Below are 23005 nucleotides of genomic sequence, written 5' to 3' on the forward strand. Positions count from 1 at the left end.
GGCTAACCTGAACATGTGGAGAGTGATACGGACACATACAGAGGCAGAGCGTGCCGCCAGGACACTGAGAGCTGTGTGCTGAGCTGCGCTTCCCTGCCAGCTGCCCTTGTTGCCCAGCACAACACCTGGCCCTGCTCTCAAGGACCCAGTGGCTTGAAGGCTGGCATCGGAGGCAGGACACAGTCGACGGAAGCTCAGCTGCCTGGGAAGAGCTGATCTAGAGGCAGGAGGATCAAGGAGATTGGCGTTTCTCAACCCATAGTGAGGGGTGAAATAAAAGTGGCAGGTCCTTTGCAGCGTTTGGTAAATGATATAGAATAAAATAGAAAAGAATGTAAAATATTGTGCATAATAAGAATTGGTAATGTTTCACGAAACTAATTTCAGTTGTGTATGTGTATATTCATGTGTTTGTGTATAATGTGTGTGTACAAGGTTGCAATATAAATCATTTGTTACTGTGTGTCTTTTTTCTATTTTTATTGATAAAAAAGGGAGGGAGAGAGATAGAAACATCAATGATGACAGAGAATCATTGACTGGCTGCCTCCTGCTCACCCCCTAATGGGGATCAAGCCCACAACCCAGGCATGTGCCCTGACCGGGAATCAAAACATCAACCCCTGGTTCACAGGTCAACACTCAACCACTGAGCCACACCGGCCGTGCAATGTTTTGATTACTGTGTGTCTTGGTCAAAAAAGTTTGAAAAACACCAGATCAGAGGCTCTCTCACGGTCTCACCCAGCCCAGGAGGTCACAGGGTGGCTGCGCAGCCCACAGAGGGCTGACAGAAAGGCCTGTCTCAGGCAGAACTGGAGTCCAGCTCCACTATGAGGACTCTGTCACACTCAGTAGTCCAATTCTGATGAGGAGCTATGAACTCTGAAAAGCAATGAAGAACCTAACCTCACATGCTCACTCTCATGCACTGTGGGGGGGAGGGGGAGGGGGAGGAAGAGGTGTAAATTGGTACAAACTTTTTGGAAGGCAAACATGGCAATGTCCATCAGAAGTCTTAAAATATGGAAATTTTTTTTGCTGCAGGAACCACACTCCTATGCAGTCTCACTAAAGGAGTAGCCCAAAGGTAACACTCAGAGTTAAATGTCTAATGACAGCAGTGGTTGGATAAATGGTAACAGTATTCAGGCCTTAAAATGTATTGACAAAGATGTGTATGATACAGCCTTGTAATTAGGCACCATTTCTTAATGGCGCACTAACTACGAGCTGCTTCTCGCTGTAGGTAGAGAGAAGTCACCCTGAAGCAGGTCTTGTCTGTATTGCATGATTGACAGGACACTCTTAGCCATGCAAATGTTAGGTGAGTCAACAGCATTGAGCTAGAGTAAGGAATAACATGACCTTTATCGCTGTTTAACCAGGGGTGATTCTACCGCAACACCTCCCTCCCCTGAGAACATTTGCAAATACCCAGAGACATTTCTGTTTGTCATGAATGGGAGAGGGATGTTGCTGGTATCTAGTGGGTAGAGACCAGGGTGCTAACAAGCACGCTTCAAGGACAAGTCATTCTCCAGTTCATGGTCTCTGTTGATGCTGATCGCAGCCCTGATCAGGATCTGCTAGCAAAAAAGAATATAAAAGAGCATGCAGGGCTGGAGAGGAGAGAATCTGGGCCAATGACCTGTTTCAGATAGGCTCTGTTTTGTTCACTGATGTATCCTCAGCCCAACTGGCACAAAGTAGTCCCTCAATAAATACTTGTTGAAGACTGCCTGTTGAATCCAGCAGGGGCATCTGTGATTATAACTTTCTGCCTGACTGTGCCCAACTCATGTACAACAGTGACACCTTGTGGTGGGAACTGAAACAACCACACAGATGGACCAAAAACACTTTTTGGCGGGTGTTTGCAGAGCTGATCCCATAACGCGGAAAAGACCACAGAGTTTGTGGAAAAATCACAAAGCTAGAGAGAAGCAGGAGGCCTTAAGAGGATGGTGTCTGCTGTCCTGCTAAAAAAAAAGGAGGCAGATGGGAGTTTGAATAATTTATAGGAAAGATCAAAGAAATAGGACAATATATGTGGATCCCAAACTGATATGTCACAGAGGTTATTTTGTTAGATTTTAAAGAAAACACAATAGGTTTCAAAATAATACGGATAAATAATCCTAATTCTATTGCTTAAAGGTAGTAAACACCTATCTATTGGTCTGGAAAAAGTATACCAAAAATTATACCAAAATGACAACAGTAGGTCCCTAGAGAGTGATGCTTAGGGTAGTTATTACTATTTTTATGTTCTCTGAGTTATTTTATAAAGAATGTATAATGTTTATGTAAAAAAATAAGAAGGCAGATGTTGACCCAAATTACGACGACACTTCAGAATGTCTAAGGTGAAAGGATTCTGGTCTCCTACGCACATCTCGGACTTCCAGTACCTGGACCCTAATTTTCCAGAACCAAATGTCCCACAACCTCCGAAGGTCTCCTTTGGAGCCAAGTTCCCAGAAGCTGCGCTAACCACTTTCAAGTCCCAGGCCCCTCTCTCCTCTGCTCGCCTGCGGCATTTACCACCCAGAGTTGATTGTGTCTCGTCCAGGCCTGCGGCCGCAGGCACAGGAACCTGGAGGCCCTGTGGCAGACGTCCAGCCTGCTCACCTGACAAGTGCACGTTCCGGAGGCAGGAGAGGGAGGCATTGAGGCGGGCACATTCCTCCTGGTTGGCTCCGTATTTCTCCACGGTTTCACACACCTGCTCATCCGTCATCTCCAAGAGGTCCTCCAGGCTCAGCTGGCCCGGGGTGATTTCCTAGGGAGGGAAGAGTATGCAGACGTCAAGTGCCCAGAGTGGAGGAATGAGGTCTGAGCCTCCACACTGCCCTCTAGTGGTACCTAGCTGAACACCCCGCACTGTGTGAATGGCTCCTTGGTGTAGCTGGGTCTCTGATTTGGGCATCAGACAGGCTTGGGTTTTCTCTCAGCTATGCCACTCGTTAGCTAGATGATCATTTAACCCATCTAAGCCTCACTTTGCTCACCCAAAATGGGAATCTTAAGTGCACACACTGTGTAGGGAAGCATGGGAAGCACGTGCGCTTAGCACATGGCGCCATAAATGGTATAGTTTATTACTTGTCCGTGTCCCCATGCAGCTTCTAAATTCCTTATGATCGAGATTCTAATTGATTTATCTTTGGAGGCCCTCCATGCCTCCTGCTCAGCTCCTACAGCAGTGACTTGTCCCAAATTCAGGGTGAACCCAGAGCAGACAGCCCAAGTCTCCTGATGGCTGTCCTCCACTCTCTGATAGTCTTAGGCAGGTGACCCTTGACCGCCACCAGTAACCATCCCTCTTTCCAGAAAGGCTGTGTCCCTAGACACTATCATATGGATACAGCTTGAAATTTGTCAAGCTTCCATATTTACACATCTATAAAAAAGAGTCTTCATTTTATAGCACTTAATGGTATCCAATGTGTTTACATTTATTATCGTTGTCATTTTTATTGATGATTAAGGCATTACATGTGTCCTCAACCCCCCCATTCCCCCCCCCCGCCCCCATTCATGCCCTCATCCCCCTGGTGTCTGTGTCCATTGGTCATTTGTTGTTGTTATTTAAATAAGAGTTTCAGATAATTGAGGATGGAGATTCTAGGTTAATACACAGCATACGTGTGCCCTCTTGTGGCCAGATCTGTGTGTTACAACAAAATCAGACATACACACACACACACACACACACACACACACACACACACATATTAAACTCGCAACCAAGAAGAGGAAAAGTGTATAGCACTAAAATTCTATCCAAAAAACGATGCATGCAAAAGCCATGAAACCCAACTGGTGCCTATCAAACTCGCCAGGGCAGGGGACAGAGCAAGCAATAACTGAGTGGCTTAGAGGCTTTCTCAAACAGGAACATCTTGCAGGTAAGCCCCACTTTACGAAAGGTGATCGACCAGAATCTGAAAGTACAAAATGACTCTTATTTAGAAGGGATATTTCCCAACATAAAAGAATTATCCTCTTTGCTGCAGGATACACTTTTGCATTTTAATCTTGTAACTTACCTCCCAAAATATTCAATTTACACTGAGGTTTAAGGACACACACACACACACACACACACACATCACAGGAGTAATGATACTAAAAATGGAGAAAGCCTTGACAAACCTGGGCCAAAAGAGCACATGGAATTCTGTTGGATAAAATAATTAATGATAATAACAATAATAATAATAGTAATAGAAAGGAACGTAGCACTATTTTAAGTGCTTTTCATGGATTTTCTTTTAAAAAGGCAGACCACATTAAGTAGGTACTTTCATCATCATCATTAGTCTATAACTAGGACACTAAAATTCAGAGAGGTTAGAACACCGGCCCAAAGTCACACAGTAAGTGTGAACCCAGACAGTCTGTCCTAGTAGCTTTCTCTGTACTTCTAGCTCCTCCAGAGAAAGGGGCCCTTTGGGGTACACACATGTGAGCTACAGACGGAGAGCTGGGACCCAGCTGTCCTCACCCCCTGGCTGGTGGCCTTGGGCTCATGATTCTCACTGATTAAGGTAAGAACCAGAACTTGGGTACCTGCAGGCAAGGGGAATCAAAATGAGCAAAGCTGTGAAACTTGGGAGCCTGCAGGACCCAAATGGGCAGCAGAATTCAGTTCACTGCCACCCAACAGTTCATTTCAGTGTGGTAAGCAACTCCAATTTTTCAAGAGAAGGCAGAGATCTGGGGTTTCATGCAAACGCTTTCAACTTTTAAATACTGGCTCAAAAAAAATTTGAACACATCAGCCAAGCAAAAAAATGTCTGTGCATCAGATACCGCTTCAGGCCATCATTTTCAACCCTTGGTCAAGATCTGTCCCTACCTAATTTGTCCTGTTTGATATATAAATGGTCCCAAACGCTTCTGAAAAGTGCACTGGGCCATGCAAATAGAATGCACTGTTTGTACTTATACGGGGCTGTTCCCATTAAGGATATTCACACAACACTGCCAGCCTGGGAATGAATTAAAGAAACTGCAACTCATACCCCGTCTGGTGTGCATGTGTGAGATGGGGTGGAGGAAGGTGGGGGGTGGGTGCGTCTGGCCCAGGATTATTGGATCTGGTGGGTTCAGGCAAGATCACATCTAGGCAAGGTCTGAAAAAGACAAACAGTGGAAGAGGATCTTCCAGCCGCTTCAAGGAGGAAGCAGGGAGCCCCTTACGAAATGGTACATGCCCTGCAGGTAGGGAGGTGCCCCTTTCCTCCCCAGGTCAGGGAGGCCCTGGCAACCGGAGAATGGGGGAAAGACAGTGCTTTCCATCTCCGCCAACCCCACCCACTCACTAGTGAAATGAGTCCCTTCCTCTCTGAGCCTCGGTTTACTGCTCTGCACAATGGGGTGATAGTTGTAACTACGTCAAAAGATTGTTGCAAGGATTTGAACAATCTCGACACTTGAGATGCTGCATGGAAAGCCCTCCGCACAATGCCAGGCACCAAAGATTCGAGGTGAGCTGGTTTCATCCAGAAAGGCTCAGCCCAGATGCTGGAAACAGCGATGACCCAGGATCCAAGAAGGCAAGGAAACCCCACCATCCTAGGGACCTTAAGCATGCGCTCCACTCCCTGAGGGCGGACACAGACAGCATGAGCTGGCTCTGTTTTGCCATCGGAGAACCTGCTGCTTCCAAAGTTTTCAACAACAATAACAATACTGAGCTGACCTCGAACGAGTGCTGGTATGTGCCTAAGTACGAGCTGAACATTTTATCGGGATCATCGTATTTTACACGCCAGCCACTTCAGAAGAGGAGACAGCCATCACCCCATTTAACAGGTGAGAAGACAACATCCTGAGACTGTGGTGTCCAAGATGCTGGTCCCTGGCCACATGGATTAACATTAAATATGACTGGAAGCTCAGCTCCTCAGCCACACGCACTAGCCACAATTCAAGTCCTCGAGAGCTACACGTGGCTGGTGGCCACTGCATGGGGCTTAGCATAGACATTAAATACGTCCATCCCAGCAGGAAGCTCTGAGGTACAGTGACTGAGTTCATGAGCGGCAGAGCTGCAACGGCCCATGCAGAGAGGGTCTCTGACGCCTTCACCAACCCATATTTACTGAGGGCCTACTATGTGTCAGGCACAGCCAAAACCCCGTTACCCAAGGGACTGGCTGCTGGCCAGCAAGAAGCAGAGGGCAGGGGCCGCCGCCGGTCACCTCCAGGACTTCCTTGCGCACGTCGACAATGCGGAACCAGTGCCGGAGATGGGGGAAGCCGTCCAGCTCGGCGTTGCGCTCCTGCAGGGCCACCTTCTTCTTGCAGGACAGCTGCCGGCTGAAGTACTTTACCAGCTTGCTCTGCAAAGACACAGGAGGACGCGTCTCAGAGGCACTGCTGCCAGGAAGACAGAAGAATCTCCCATGGTCCCCGCCCCTCCTGAGCCCCATCCAACTCCATACGCTAAAGGAGGGGGACACGCACTGGGGCCACTTCATGGGGGCCTTTGGGCGGCATGCATGTACATCTCCACTGCTCGTGTCCTTGGACCCAACAAGTCCACTTCCAGGACTCACCCTACAGACACCACGTCCTGTGCATAAGGACTGTGTAGAGCAGTGATTTTCCATCCTTTTCCCCTTAGGGCAGTGGTCGGCAAACTCATTAGTCAACAGAGCCAAATATCAACAGTACAACGATTGAAATTTCTTTTGAGAGCCAAATTTTTTAAACTTAAACTATATAGGTAGGTACACTGTTATTAACTTAACTAGAGGCCTGTTGCATGAAAAGATTTGTGCAATAGGCCTTCCCTTCCCCTGGCTGCCGGCACCGGTTTTCCTCCGGCACCCAGGACCCAGGCCTTCGCTCCGGCCAGAGCCGCCTCCAAGCCTTTCGCTGCTCCGACAGCCGGAGCCGCCTCCAAGCCTCTCACGGCTCTGGCAGCCAGAGCTGCCTTCAGTCTTCGCTCTGCCGCTTCACACGTATGTATGCAAATTAACCGCCATCTTTGTTGGTGGTTAATTTGCATATCTCGCCGATTAGCCAATGGGAGGCGTAGCGAAGGTACGGTCAATTTCAATCCTTGTCTATTATTAGATAGGATTAGGGTACTCCTAAGGCTTAGGAAGAGCCACACTCAAGGGGCCAAAGAGCCGCATGTGGCTCGCAAGCTGAAGTTTGCCGACCACAGCCTTAGGGCACATAAACTAATTACTGAAATTCTTCAGCACACCAAAAATATATATTTTTGCCAATCTGACAACAAGAAAGAGTATAATTTTGATTCATTCACACCGAATGGCTATTGTGTTGGCTGTTGTCACTTTTTTATTCAACAATCTCAGGGAAAAGAGGTCAGTGCCCTGACTAAAGAGCCAGGTGTTGCATGTTTTAAAAACTGTGGTGGCGCACGGGGTGAAACAGCTGGTGAACGGTAAGGGAACATTTCTTACCGTTCAGTGTGCAATGGCAAGGATTGCAAACACTCTGAGGGTCCATCAGTAGGAGACTCATACATGGGGGTCCACACCCCCCTCCGAAACCCTATGCAGGTAGAACATGAGATGAGGAAGCGTGCTGTGCACCAATACAGAACCGTCTCCAAGACATGTTGATATATAAGCATAAATACTCTCCCATTCACGTGGGAAATGTTAACATGTATATATCTCCGCAATGTAGACACTTTCTGGAAGGATTCCCACACCCTGGGGAAGGGAAGAGGGAGGGCCAAGAACAGAGGCGGGAGAAAGACTTTACTCCTGAGAGGTGAGGAAGGAGCCCACTGAGGTCAGTCCACCCCGCCAGCCTTTTCTGTGCACGCTCACACCTACATGTAGAAACCGCAGGCTGGCTTGGTCTGGGGTTGGGTGGCTTTCTCACATAAACTGGATCACGCACTATGCCTCTTCCTGCAGCTCACTCTTCCACTCAGTAGTGAGCCTCAAGGGCCTGGCCCGTTAGTTCCCAGATCTGCCTCTCTTTTGAATCTTCTGCATGAGGGAGCCCTTTGATCCCAGGGTCAAAGGCTCATGATGCATGCAGTTCTATCATGTCTGCTGGGGCATCTTTGTCAGCTACGATAAAGCATTTTCACGAACAGCAGCCACGCTAGCAGGCACCGTTTACTAGATATGTGCAGTGTGCCTGGCGCTGTGGGATAAATGCTCTGAATGTGTTTGGTCATTTTTCAGTCCACACAATGGTGTCAGCTGACGCTGGGAGTCTGAGCCTACTAGTCATGTGCCCAGAACCACAGAACTAACGAAGTCAGGGAGCCAGGGTAGGACCCCAAGGCTCCCTCTCTTTATCAGGCTGCTGTATTTACGAGTTGTTCAGGGGTCCTCCCCGCTGAACTGGAAATCCAAATGTTGGGCATCGGCCCCTCAAGGGCAGAGGGTCTCGCTCATTTTGGGATGCTTTCCGTGTATTGTGGGAGAGGTAAGTATCTGAATTCCAGTTCTGAGGCTTCGGGGAGTCACATCAGCTCCCTGAGCCTCCATTTTCTCATCTGTAAAATGGGCCTGCGGAGGCATCATATGCGATAATGTCTGTGCAGAAGACAAGCTGAGTCCTCCCCACATACACACAAACACCATTCTAACCAGTTGTTGAAAGGGGTGCTTGGATTCTGGAGAGGAGTTTCCAAGGTCACGCTGAGTCTGGACCTACCGTCCCAGGAACAAGAATCAAGGGGCGTCCACACTGTGATGCATTAGCAATGGGGGAAAGAGGGAGGGGTTTAGGACACAGGTGGAGTGGGGAAGACAGGTGGGGAGGGCAGCCACAGGTCCAGGTCTTAAACTAAGGGAACCAAGAATCACCTTTCAGGAAATGAGCACAGCTAGTCTGAGCTGTGAAAAACCCAGAAAACTGCCCAGAGCGTGAAACTGGATGGGGCAGAGAGTGAGAAGCACTTCCCAAATGGGGACCCCTGGACTCAGCAGCCTCCCCACCAGGTACCCAAGACGGGCGGTTATCGGCTGATAGGCGTTCTCTCTGAGCCAATGCTACAACATGCACTTTTTATGAATTATCTAGTTAATCTGCATAGCAACTCAGTGATATAGGACCATTATTGCCCCATTTTACAAGTGGGAAAATCGAGGCCCAGAAAGGTAAAATAACTTGCCCAAGGTCATTGATCAACTAAATGAATGAATGAGTATTTAAACCCAAGTTAACAAACTTATTGACACACAAAAAATGTCATGATCTATTGTCAAGTGAGGAAATACAGCAGCCAAAACAACAGGTAGAGTATGATCCTACTTTCTGAATATAAAATAAACATATGTGTATATACATATATAAAATCCTATCTAATAAAAGAGAAACATGGTAATTAGCGTACATCCGCTACCCTTCCCATTGGCTAATCAGGGTGATATGCAAATTAACTGCCAGCCAAGATGGCGGCCGGCAGCTTGAAACTAACATGAGGCTTGCTTGCTTCAGTGATGGAGGACTCCAACATTCCCCGCATGCCGCTGCCGGCCTCTGAGCTTGCAGTCTGAAACATAGTTACAAATATAGAAGCTAAACAAAACCCCAGAAACCTGCTTTCAGCGAGCCAGGATCTCAGAGCTGGAATTGATACAGTGTTTCGATTATAGAACACAAACAAACCAGATACCTGCTTTCAGCAGCAGAGGCCTCAGAGCTGGAGTCAGAGCTAAAGCTGGCCCAGAATAAAAAAGAAAAAAAAAGAAAAAAAGGAGCAGTTGGGAGCTTCAGTCACCCGCCAGCCTGAAAACAGCCCTCAGCCCCTCACCCAGGCTGGCCAGGCACCCCAGTGGGGACCCCCACCCTGAAGGGGGTGTGACCAGCTGCAAACAGCCATCATCCCTTCATCCAGGCTGGCCAGGCACCCCAGTGGGGACCGCCACCCTGATCCAGGACACCCTTCAGGGCAAACCAGCTGGCTCCCACCCATGCACCAGGCCTCTATCCTATATAGTAAAAGGGTAATATGCCTCCCAGCACCAGGATCAGCAGAGCCGCGAGGCCTCCTGGCACCGGGATCAGTGTGACAGGGGGCAGCGCCCAAACCCCCTGATCGCCCTGTGGCTCTGTGTGTGACAGGGGGCTTGGCCATAACCTACCTATCCGCCCTGCTCTGTTCATGACAGGGGAAGGCGCCCCAACACCCTGATCAGCCCTGCTCTGTGCCTGATAGGGAGGAGCTCCCCAACCCCCTGATCGCCCTGCGGCTCTGTGTGTGACAGGGTGCGGCGCCCCAACAACCCCCCACGGACCCTGCTCTGTGTGTGACAGTGGGCGGTACCCCAGCCCTCTGATCGGCCCTGCTCTGTGCCTGATAGGAGGGAGCTCCCCAACCCCCTAATCGCCCTGCGGCTCTGTGTGTGACAGGGGGCGGGGCCACAACCTCCCTATCCGCCCTGCTCTGTTCATGACAGGGGAAGGCGCCCCAACCCCCTGATCAGCCCTGCTCTGTGCCTGATAGGGGGGAGCTCCCCAACCCCCTGATCGCCCTGCAGCTCTGCGTGTGACAGCGTGAGGTGCCCCAACCTCCTGATCGGCCCTGCTCTGTGTGTGACAGGCTGCGGCGCCCCAACCTGCCCCCCCACCACGGGCTCTGCTCTGTGTGTGATGGGGTAGAGCCATAACCTCCCCATCGGCCCTGCCCTGAGTGTGAGAGTGGCGGCGCCCCAACCCCATGATCGGCCCTGCTCTGTGGGTGATAGAGGGTGGCGCCCCAATCCCCTGATCCACCCTGCTCTGTGTGTGACGGTGCGGTGCCCCAACTCCCCTATCAGGCCTACTCTGTGAGTGACAGGGGGGAGCTCCCCAACCCTGATTGACCCTGCTCTGTGCGTGACAGGGGGGAGCTCCCCAACCCCACTGATGGGCCCTGCTCTGTGCGTGACAGGGGGTGGCACCGCAACCTCCCCATCGACCCTGCCTTGAGTGTGACGGGGCGGTGCCCCAACCCCCCAATCGGCCCTACCCTGAGTGTGACTGAGGATGGCATCACAACCTCCCGATACGCCCTGCTCTGTGCATGACAGGGGGCGGTGCCCCAACTCCCCAATCGGCCCTGCTCTGAGCCCGACCAGGGGCTGCACCTAGGGATTGGGCCTGCCCTCTGCCACCCGGGAGCAGGCCTAAGCCAGCAGGTCGTTATCTCCCGAGGGGTCCCAGACTGCGAGAGGGCACAGGCCGGGCTGAGGGACCCCCCCCCCCCCCCCCGAGTGCACAAATTTTTGTGCGCCGGGCATCTAGTACTATTTATAATATATTAAATATGTAGTGTACTATATATGTGTAGTATATACACGTTATACATACATATATACACATATAATACAATGTTTAATATATATTACATACACATATGCACATATCCTATCTAATAAAAGAGAAACATGGTAATTAGCGTACGACCGCTACCCTTCCCATTAGCTAATCAGGGCAATATGCAAATTAACTGCCAGCCAAGATGGCGGCTGGAAGCCAGGCAGCCAGGCAGCTTGAAACTAACATGAGGCTTGCTTGCTTCAGTGATGGAGGAAACCAACGCTCCCGCCTGCCTTGCCGGCCTCTGAGCTTGCAGTTTAAGAAACATTGTAACAAATATAAAAGCTAAACAAAACCCCAGAAACCTGCTTTCAGCGAGCCCAGGATCTCAGAGCTGGAGCTGAAACAGTGTTTCGATTATTGAACCGAAACAAACCAGATACCTGCTTTCAGCAGTGGAGGCCTAAGAGCTGGAGCCTCAGAGCTAAAGCTGGCCCAGAATAAAAAAAGAAAAAAGAAAAAAAAGGAGCAGTTGGGAGCTTCAGTCGGCCTGAAAACAGCCCTCAGCCCCTCACCCAGGCTGGCCAGGCACCCCAGTGGGGACCCCCACCCTGAAGGGGGTGTGACCAGCTGCAAACAGCCATCATCCCCTCACCCAGGCTGGCCAGGCAGCCCGGTGGGGACCCCCACCCTGATCCAGGACACCTTCAGGGCAAACCAGCCAGCCCCACCCATGCACCAGGCCTCTATCCTATATAGTAAAAGGGTAATATGCCTCCCAGCACCAGGATCAGCAGAGCCAAGAAGCCTCCTGGCACCAGGATCAGCGTGACAGGGGGCAGTGCCCAAACCCCCTGATCGCCCTGATGCTCTGTGTGTGACAGGGGGCGGGGCCACAACCTCCCTATCGGCCCTGCTCTGTTCGTGACAGGGGAAGGTGCCCCAACCCCCTAATCAGCCCTGCTCTGTGCCTGATAGGGGGGAGCTCCCCAACTCCCAGATCACCCTGCGGCTCTGTGTGTGACAGGGTGGGGCACCCAACCCCCTGATTAGCCCTGCTCTGTGTGTGACAGGGTGCGGCACCCCAACCCCCACCCCCCCTACGGGCCCTGCTCTGTGTGTGACAGGATAGAGCCATAACCTCCCCATCGGCCTTGCCCTGAGTGTGAGAGTGGCACCGCCCCAACCCCATGATCGGCCCTGCTCTGTGGGTGATAGAGGGCAATGCCCCAACCACCCCCCATGAGCCCTGCTCTGTGTGTGATGGGGTAGCATCATAACCTCCCCATCGGCCCTGCCCTGAGTGTGACAGGGTGCGGCACCCCAACCCCCTGATCCGCCCTGCTCTGTGTGTGACAGGGTGCGGTGCCCCAACTCCCCTATCGGCCCTACTCTGTGAGTGACAGGGGGAAGCTCCCCAACCCCCTGATCAGCCCTGCTCTGTGCGTGACAGGGGGAGCTCCCCAACCCCCTGATGGGCCCTGCTCTGTGCGTGACAGGGGGGAGCTCCCAACCCCCTGATTGACCCTGCTCTGTGCGTGACAGGGTACGAAGCCCCAACCCCCCTGATGGGCCCTGCTCTGTGAGTAACAGGGGGTGGCACTGCAACCTCCCCATCCACCCTGCCTTGAGTGTGACAGGGAGTGGTGCCCCAACCCCCCAATCAGCCCTACCCTGAGCGTGACTGAGGGTGGCATCGCAACCTCCCGATCCGCCCTGTTCTGTGCATGACAGGGGCGGCGACCCAACTCCCCAATCGGCCCTGCTCTGAGCCCGACCAGGGGCTGCACCTAGGGATTGGGCCTGCCCTCTGCCACCCGGGAGCAGGCCTAAGCCAGCAGGTCGTTATCTCCCAAGGGGTCCCAGACTGCGAGAGGGCACAGGCCGGGCAGAGGGACCCCCCACCTCCCCCCCCCAGTGCACAAATTTTTGTGCACCGGGCCTCTAGTACATATATAGCATATACTTAATTTTTTTTTTTTTAAAGTTTTGGCTTGAAATTTTTTTTTCTTTTTTTTATTATTATTATTAGTTAAGGTATTACAAATGTGTCCTCATCCCCCCCATTAACCCCAACCTCCCCCCCATACTTAATATTTAATGTACAATTGTATATTAAGTACATTGCAATGGGTATATAAAAGAATATATAACATATGTAATATATATGTACTATGCATACACAGAGACTATAAAGAAATGCTCCAAAATGTTAGCAGCTGCATCTCTGGGTTATTATAGGTGAGAATGATTTTCTCATTTCTGTGCACCTGTATCTTACAATTTTTCTATAAGCTTGAACTACCTATATGATAATTAGTTACGAAAATCAGATACTTGCCAACAATAAAGACAGTGGGACATACACAGTGTCAACCATTTCATCGAATGCGTTCTGAATATATATAATCTGTAAATGATATATAGTGTATATGCCAGGTATTCTGCTAAGCACCTCCTACACATTCTTTCACCTAATCTTCATGACAATCGCAATAATATCCGCATGTGATAGATGAGGACCTTGGGAGCTGAGGAGGAAGCCGCTCTCCCAAGTTACTAGATACCATTCCCTGTAAGTCCCCTCTTTCCCCAATTTCCTGACGATTAGAATTATTGGACGATGTCTGTTTAAATATCAACCTTTCAGGCCCATCCCCTATAAATTCTGACACAGTAAATCAAGAAAAGCCCAGGAATCTGTAAAAACACAAGCACCCCAAAAATACTGAGAATCAGGCAAGTGTGAGCATCATCCCTCTACTCTCTGAATTGTGCGAGGAAAGCAGTTTATTTCTCAGACAAGCTTAAGCATCCAGATCCTTGGGCAACAGAGTCAGGGCAGAAACCCGTCTGGAAGCCAGGGTGCGGCACCCTCCCGTGCGTGCACAGTGGACATTTACCAAGCCGCTCCCAGGGCAGAGACCTCGTCCAGGCCCCGCAGATTCAGAGAGCAGTCTGCCTGGTCCAGGCCCGAAGGAGCTCCCAGAGGGGCCCACGAGACAGATGTGCAAACACGAATCACGAGGCTGAAGGACAGGAGCCAGAACAGAAGGGCAGCCAGGGTTCAGCATGGGCACCACGGGTGCAAATGAAGAGAACAGCCTCGCGTGGAGCCGTGTCCCTTGACCACAGGATGACAGTGATGTGAGTTCTATGCTTATGCCAAGACAGGATCTCATTTATTCATTTAAAGTCCCTTTAGGTGCTTTCCAAATGCAAAGAACTAGGGATACAATATGAATTATGCCCCCTCTGCCCTGAGACAGGGCTATTCCAGGTGTGACCTGAAGGCCAGGCCTCTTGGATCAGGTACAGAAAACTGAGAGCATTTAGACATTTGGATAGCTAACTGACAGGCTAACCATGTCTGTTGAATCTAGTATTTTCAAAGTAAGGCTTGTATTTCACTTGAGGTTTTTTTGGTGCCTTCCATTTTTCTAGTAAATCATTTTATTCTAATTAATACAAGTATTGGCTACAATGCACCAGGAAATAAAAAGCTGATTCTTCCCCACAGAAGGTGGGAGAGGCACTGACCTCTGAACTTGGGGAATTGGGGGCATTGAGCTTAATCTCCTACATCACTAAATAATTTTCCAAATGGCTCCAAAGGACCTGCTTTCGTCATGACAACACTGAAGCGTGTGTCAGATTGTTATTGACATATGGGGAAACTGAGGCTCAGAGGCACTGGAATGGCGCCTGAGTTCATACAACTAAAGAGGCACCAGGGTCAGGATTTGAACTCAGGATCTGATTCCCAGTCCTGTGCTCTCTGGTGAAGCAGAGGGTCCAAACAGCCTAGAGGTCACAACTGAGAAGCACAATTAGAAAAGGGCCTTAGTGGTGCCTCGCCCTGCCAGGTGTCCTAATTTATTTTTAGGTCACCCTCAATTCAAGTCCATGCAGAGCTAAACTGTAAAGAGTCCAAAGGTTCCATCTCCAAGTGAAAACAACACAGGGCTTCTGGAAATAGCACACCCACACGGAGCCCCGCCCCCTGGCGCCTGGACTGCCTGGGTGCAAAGTAAGCTCTCCTGGGCCTCCGGTCAGAAGGAACCCAGACTCTGAGAGAGCAGGAGCTCAGTGATGCAGTGCTCTGTCTCCACACCAGGGGGCAGCCTGGCACCTTCCAGGCAGATGGAACAATGTCCAGACCCTCCCGGAGCAGAGCATCCTCAAGGCCTTAGTCCTGTCCTCTGCATTCTCGGGTGGTACATTTAGCAGCATAAACAAAACAAAATAAAATAAAAAAACTTTAGGGTCAAGACATGTGGCAGAACTATAAATAATCATGTCCAACGTCTCTGCTGTGAAACCAGGAACTTTTCACTCAGAATCAGGTAAATCTAGAGACCATGGGGCAAGCCCCTGGGGTTAGGTTTGCTGGAGCCCAAAACCATCACAGCTTAGGTGCCATTACAAAAGCACACACAAGATCACAGGTCGTGAAAGCTGGGAGTGAGGACCTTCTTTCTGGTGGTCTTCCCTGTGAACCTCACGGCATTGCCAACGGGAGGTTGGCATCTCCCATGCATTTCACACATGAGGAAACCGAGGCTCAAGTTGTAACATAATTGGCCTTATAATCACAGGGATGAAGAGGCAGGCAGGCTCCAGAACCTTCTGTAGCCCTCAGGGCTACCTGGCAGCAAGCACCTCATCATTGCTGCCTTCTCTTTAGCAGCCACAGGCTAGCAGCTGAGTTCAAAGCCATGAACCCACAGGGTCCTGCTGCCCAGAGCTCTCTCCCTCCCGCTTTTGGCATAAATGGCACTTTCCTATCCGCCCTGTGACATCCCTTCCCAATGTCACCATCACAGCACCCTGATTTTTTTCCTCGGTAGCACTCATCCCTATCCCACAAGTGATCCTGTTTATTGGTTTCCATGGTTACGCTCCCCCATCGCCACTATCACACACCCCCATCAGAATGTCAGCTCAAAGGAGCTTGGGCTTTGCCTGTCCCCCCACCCCCACCCCTGTGCATTCAGAGCAGTGCTTTGCATATAGTAGGTGCTCAAGGCATTTTCCTTGGTCGTTCAATAACCAATATTGGGGGCGGGGGGCAGGAGGGGGGAGGCAGCCTTCGATCCATAAACACAATTCCTTTTCCAGCGGGCTCTTCACAGTCAGAACCCGGGCCCTGGCTCTGTGGCCAAGGCTCTGGGGTTCTCAGTGCCAGCAGGCGAGGGTAAGGAAATCGCCACAGCAGCCACAGCCAGCAGCCCCATGCCTTCCCTCGGTTGCCAGGGCAACCATTGTCATAACATCCCCTGTGCACTGAGGGCCAGCTGACAGGGGAGAGAATTATTTGACTCGCCAACGTCTCAAGTAACCTGACGATTTGCATCCCTGAGCAAAGTCCCTGCTGAGGGCTGGAGGCCTGGGAGACCGCCCTTCTTCTCTCCTCGCCCCATCCCAGTTAGAGCTCGATCCCTCTGACCAAGGCAGGCAGGACCCACCGGTCCAGCGCTGGCCCCCAGGATGCTGGAATGAAAGCCTGAAACCACCCCGTGCCCACTGCTTCGAGTGACGCCCTCAATGCTGCTGGTGGCTTTTCCCCCTCTTTACGGTACGACTGCTACTGAATATTACAAACAGGAGAAACAGTTCATGGTGTCATGAGCTCCTACTAGATGCCAGGCCCACTGGTAGCGTCCTCACATACTCATTATTGTAACGTTAATATTTATGCTATAACAATACACTATGCTATAACATATAGTCTACCTATATACTGTATATTCATAGATATATTTATAGACATAGGTAAGAATTCATAGACATAATACATAATATAACTTGAAATGATTTTATATGATATAGCATTGTTATATATTTATAATAAAATTGACATTCCTTAATATTTTTATTTGCCAGCCCTGTGCCTACTGCTTGAGGTTTGTTAATAATGGTGCCATTCTCAACAAACTACTACATGATAATACTGAGTTTCAGCTAAGCACTAACTATGTGCCAGGCCCTGTGCTAAGAGCTCTGTTAATATTACTTGTCATGTGCATCCTAAGGGCTAAAAACCCTGATTCCCATTTTGGAGATGAGAAAATGGAGGCACAGAGTGAGGCGGTAACTTGCCTCTGGTCACGAGGATAACAAGCAGGGGCTGCAGTGCCCCAAGCCTGTCCCCGTCCTTATTTCCACACCACGCTTCAGACTCTGCACCTGAGCCTGCAGCGGAGACCCGGGGGAGCTTGTTAAGACCACACGTGCTGAGCCCCTGCATCCCCCAAACCCACACATGCAAATCAATGACCCTTGGGGACAGGGGCTTCTCTGCTCGCTTACTTTAAACAAGGTCCCCAGATAGTCTATCAAAGGCAAAAAGCCCAGAACCATCGCCTTAGGTTTTTTTCATCTACCGTAATGACAATTACGCGATCTGATTAAATGAATGGGTCTAGAAGGGCTGAAAGTCCCAGAGAGGGCAGAGTGGCATATTAGGACCCTTACTCCTGAAAAGGAAGAGAAAAGGGCGGGGGAGAGGGGGAAGGATAAAACTGCAGGGTCACCTCAGGCAAACTTAGCTGTGCCCTCAGCTGTAACCACTCCCAACCTTTTTGGATCAAGGTGGGGCCTGCAAAAAAGATTAATAAATAATGACACACTTTTGTCCAGGGCTGGTTTTAGGGGAGCAAAGGTCTAAATCACCTCCCACTGTCCACCTCACTATCCACCTTCCTGCCCCCGCTTAATCATTCCCCAGGGATAAGCTGTACAGAGAAATGTAAGCTTGTAAGGCTTTGCACCTATACGCATTTTTAACCCTGATACCTCCTGGGAAGTGGCACAGAGCTGTAAGAGAAGAAACTGCTGTAAGCCTGTGGGCGGGCTCTGACGTGAGGAGGCGTGGCTGGGGCGGAGTCATGCAGATGTTCTGGGAGGCCATGCCAGTGGTCCCAGGGCAACTTGGGGGATTGAGAGCTAAATCCAAGCAGCAACTAAAACATCTGTGGAGGGTCTGCCCTAAGCAATGTGTTGCCTTTTAGTCCACTGCCTGAACTAGAGGGAAAATAGAACTAAGATTCCAAAAGTCAAGGAAGGTCAGATGAATCAAGGAAAAGACACATAAGCACAGAGGGCACCATGCCGTTTGGGCAATACTTTATTCTGACTATGGAAGCCTGTTCCCGCTACAGCTGCCCTGCCCAACAGAGCCAGAGCACCCACTCAGGACAAGTAGCCATGCGCAGGTAAATTTAAATTAATTAAAATTGCATAAATAATCAATAGAGTGAGTGAACAGGGTTAGTGTCATATGTGTACCACTAAGAATCCAGAAAATGTCCCTACTGGTCATGATGTGATCTCGGGCCATCAAAGAATTGAATCCCCAGAACACTTGGTTAGAATTTCAGCTTAGAATTGCATGAGATAAACGATTTTCTTTAATGAGTTAGCATCTTTAAGTTCTGGGAAAATCTGGGATGAATAATATTTAAGATAATTAAAATCCATAATGTTAACATCTGAATGAAAGAGTCTGTACATTTGGAGTATTTAATTTATATTGTCTGTTTTATATAATTTGGCCACTTAGAGTAAGACTTCACCTTTTTAAGTCTAATTTGAAATGTGTAACTGAATAACTGATTTAGACATACATTTTAGGTTGAAATTGAATTCAACTTATGTACAATTTAAGAAGTAGCTTAAGGCTCGGCACATTTGTAAGTTTAATTTTTTAGATTTCTATGTGCTGTATAAGGAGTTGGGAAGGCTGGTGTGTTAACAAGTAGAGCACTTTAAAAAGTCCTGTATATCATCTTGGCTTGGTGTTGTTAAGTGGTTAGAGCACTGGCCCATGCACCAAAGGGTTGTGGGTTCAATTCCTTGTCAAGGGCATGTACCTGGGTTTCAGGTTCGATTTCTGCATGCAGGAAGCAACCAATCGATGTCTCTCTCTCACATTGATGTTTCTCTCTCTCCCTCCCCGCTTCCACTTTCTCTAAAAAATCAATGGGGAAAGTATCTTCGGGTGAGGATTAACAAAAATAAAAAGTCCTGCATATCTAATTTATAGATACAGTTTAATTGTTTAAAGATGTTTAATCCACTAAGGTTGTCAGTGGAAGCAAACATTATGCAAAATGCCCTTATGTGTGACTGCAAAACTTTACTAGCCGCACACAAACGAGCAACAATGTATGTGAGCTGAAACAGAAGCACACAGAGAAGAGGGGTGTTGATATTTCTTTGCTGTAATAAACTACATAGTAATTTCTAAATGCAAAAAATAACTCCATCAAAGTGAAAATTCCGATCTCCAGCCACACAAACCACATTTCAAGTGCTCCAAAGCCACATGTGGCCACAGTGGCTGCTGAACTGGACAGTGTAGACATGAAATATGCCCATCATCTCAAGGGATGTGTCCAACTCTTAGCAGATTTCTTAGGAAACAAACAGCCCAGAACACTTTTCTCCAAATAAACAATATGACTCTTTCCAAGACCCTGAAGGAAATGAGGCACCCATCCATACAGAGCCTGGGGAGGAGGGAGAACAGTGCCAGAAGCACTGGCTGTGAAATTTACCAAGAATGAGGAGAAGCCATAAAAATCTGCAGGACAAAGCACAGAGGCTATAAACACATCCGCAAACCCCTCTCCAATTTATTTCTGATGGATTTTTTTGCCAAATTCTTGATATTACTGTCACCCTGACCCTTGCTCAATACTGAGTGGCTTTGGATGGGAAATCAGGGAGTGGTTTCATCGATTCTGATTTTTTCCCATTTGGTAAATTGCACACACAAGCTAAAGGATTTTGACCCAAAAATACAGTTGGAAAAGTTCAATTTAGCCAGAAAATGGTCCGGCTAAGATGAGCCATACAATATCACCATGCCCTTTAAATGCATGGGTGAAGGACGACTACAATGAAGTCAGGAGCCCAGCATTCAACGCCCCGCTCTGCAACGAAGGAACCGTGAGGCCGGGGGCCGCGGGCAGGCCACATAACCTTTGCAGACTCGATTTCCTATCGAGAGGTGAGAGGTTAGAAAAACAGAGACCTTCCTGCGCGACACCAAGTTCAACAATTCCATAATTATTCCTAGAGGTGAGCCCGATGGGGAAAGGCAGAAGCATCCTACGTAAGTTACACACACATCTTGGCTTTGCTGGGCGAGGAAAACCATTTTTCGTGTTTCCTTGTGCTCCATCTGGGATCTTGGCAACAGGGTCAGTGTTCCGAAGAGAATGCAAGCCAGGTCCATGTGCAAGGGGGTGGTGTGAGCCTCCTGGTTTTGCAGGCCAGCAAGCAAAGCCAGAGCAGGGAGACGCTCTGCCGCCATCAATGAGGTTCAGGCTGAGAGTCGTTAGGGAAACCAGGTTCCTATCTGACTCTCTCCCAAACGAGCTTGGACAGAGTAGATGTAACCCATTCTCCATGATGTTTCTTCTCCCCATTTCCCTCCCCCTCAGCAAAAAAGCCATACTTGCTGCTCCGTACCTCCCGGGTACGTCTGGGGTTGAACAAGGGGATTATTACAAGGGTTGAGGGTTTTCTGCCAGACGGTGAGGTGAGGGTGGTACTGTCCAGCAAGCTTGGGGCAGTCTCCCACTCAGATCTTGCTGTGGCCATGGACAGAGGGCCGAGGTCCTGAGACTGTCCACCTTCTTTTCCTGTGGTCTCAACTCTCCACTTCTCCCTCAGACATGCATTTGCTAGATTCCCAAGGCATGCAGAGTACCATCCAAATTCTTCCCATCCTAACCCCACACCCTATTTTTCTAACGCCAACTCCACAAGAAGGTTCTTCCACTCCTCAAATGAGCCAAGCGTGCTCCTCTCCAGGGCCTTTGCATATGCTGCCTCGTACCAAGAACCACACACACACACACACACACACACACACACACACACATCTCGCCAGCTGTTCTCATCCGGCAGAGCTCCATTCACAAGTCACGTCCATTACAAACGAGACAAATGAGGCCCCACTCCATTATTCTCTCCCATATCACCGCATGCTTTTCTTTCATAGCATTTTTCATGGCTTTCGGTCATATTTCCCTGGTGTCTATTTGCTTAACATCCTTCTTCCCTGGCACAACCTTAAGTACCACGAGGGCGAGCACTAGTCTCTTTTGCCATCCTCTGAATCTCCAGGCCCTAGCCCCATGCCAGACACGTAGTAAGTGCTTAATAAATATTCATCAGATGACAAAGTGAGTAATCCCTTACCCTTTCCTCCTCTCCCTTTTGCCTTCACCAGGGGATCTCGAAGTGGGATCCCACACCAGGCCAGCAACATCAGCTGGGAACTTGTTAGACATACACATTCTCAGGGCCCAGACTCATGGTATGAAATCCCAGGCGTGAGGGTGCAGTGTTTTCACTGGGTGATTCTGATGCGTGTTTACGTTTGAGAGCTTCTGCTCTAAATCCTTCTGTGCTACTGAAATGACCTCCCTGCTCTTTGACCTCTTGTTCATCCTTCAAGTTCTGGCTCAAATGTTTACTCTCCCTGGAGGCCTTCTTTCTTCCTCACCCAGGAGAACAATCCACCACCTTCAACTCCAAACCCATAGTGTTTGTGCTCGACACCTACAATGTGTTCCCTTGTTGGTTATATTCACATCTTAATTCCCCCACCAGATTGTAAGGATCTCATGGGCAGAGAGTCTTGTCTTTGTCATCATTGCTTTCTCACAACCCTGAACCCAGTGACTTCCCCCCAGGAAGTAATTAAAACTATAGAATGAATTTACAAATGAATGAATGATGTACAGAAAAGAAATGAAAGGTGTTCTCCATGCATAAAACCCACAACTGCCTACACAGTCCTGGGTCCCAGGACTGGACTCCAAATTGCTTTTGTTTTGTTTGTTTTGATTTGTGTTGGGGTGTGGAGGGGGTTTGGTGAGTAAAAGATACACACACAACAGACTGGCAGCTCCAACCATCTGCTGCTAACCTAGGTATGAGGCTGACATCAGAGAGACGTGGAAAGCTTTTCTTTCCAAAGAGAAAGAGAGAAAAGAGATTCTTTCACTCACAATGACCCTCTTTAGTGTGGTAACTACCCCACCACTGCTGTCCTATGGCCCCTGCTCTGTCATTTCTGACAACCATCTCAGCAGCTAATACATCCCAACAGCAGCCTCCATCATTCATGCTCTTTATGTGTATTTCCTCAAATCCTTACTGCAAACCTGAAAGGTCGGCCTCATTATCCTCATTTTACCAGTGAAAACAGGAGGTCCATTGACTTGCTTGGCGTAAGTCTAGCTGGGTGTTGGCACACCTGACCCAGGGTTGTCTGGCTCCAAAGCTGCACTCCTTCCACAAGCTGTGGTGGCCAACTGAGTTGATGAGATGGAGCCAGAGGCCAAGGTTGTGGATTTAAATCCAGCAGAGCCAATTAGTGACTATATATCCTAGAACAATTAATATCACTCTACGTCATGAGAAGAACAGGAGACTGATTAGCTTAGGGCCTCCCACTCCCAGTACCACAATCCTATTCAGGGGCCCCTTAGAGGATGTGTCCTGGACACATTTATAGAGGACATTTCCCCAAAATCCCAGAGGCAGCTACAGGCCTCAGCAGGGAAACACCATGCAGCTATAAAAGGCCAAACAACCTCAAGAGGAAAGCACCTCATTGCTCAACAAGGCCCCACTCATCATTTCCTGTGTTCCAAATCACCATTCAACTGTCCCCTACACACCCACATCAGCTTCCTCTTGAGCGGAAGGGAGTCACCTGTGA

At 49.2% G+C, this 23005-nt stretch overlaps 1 protein-coding gene across 1 annotated transcript in view; it reads right to left on the reverse strand.

Annotated features, from left to right (window-relative positions):
* Positions 1-23005, reverse strand: part of KSR2 (kinase suppressor of ras 2) — a 269125-nt gene that overhangs the window by 202382 nt on the left and 43738 nt on the right. Inside the window, exons 2-3 of the mRNA XM_036354302.1 lie at positions 6216-6356; positions 2635-2785 (exon numbers count right to left, since the gene is read on the reverse strand). Coding sequence (XP_036210195.1) covers positions 2635-2785; positions 6216-6356 — 292 coding nt within the window. The remainder of the gene's footprint in view (positions 1-2634; positions 2786-6215; positions 6357-23005) is intronic.

The sequence above is a fragment of the Myotis myotis genome, unplaced genomic scaffold, assembly GCF_014108235.1.
Source record: "Myotis myotis isolate mMyoMyo1 unplaced genomic scaffold, mMyoMyo1.p scaffold_m19_p_20, whole genome shotgun sequence".
NCBI classification, from domain to species: Eukaryota; Metazoa; Chordata; class Mammalia; order Chiroptera; family Vespertilionidae; genus Myotis; species Myotis myotis.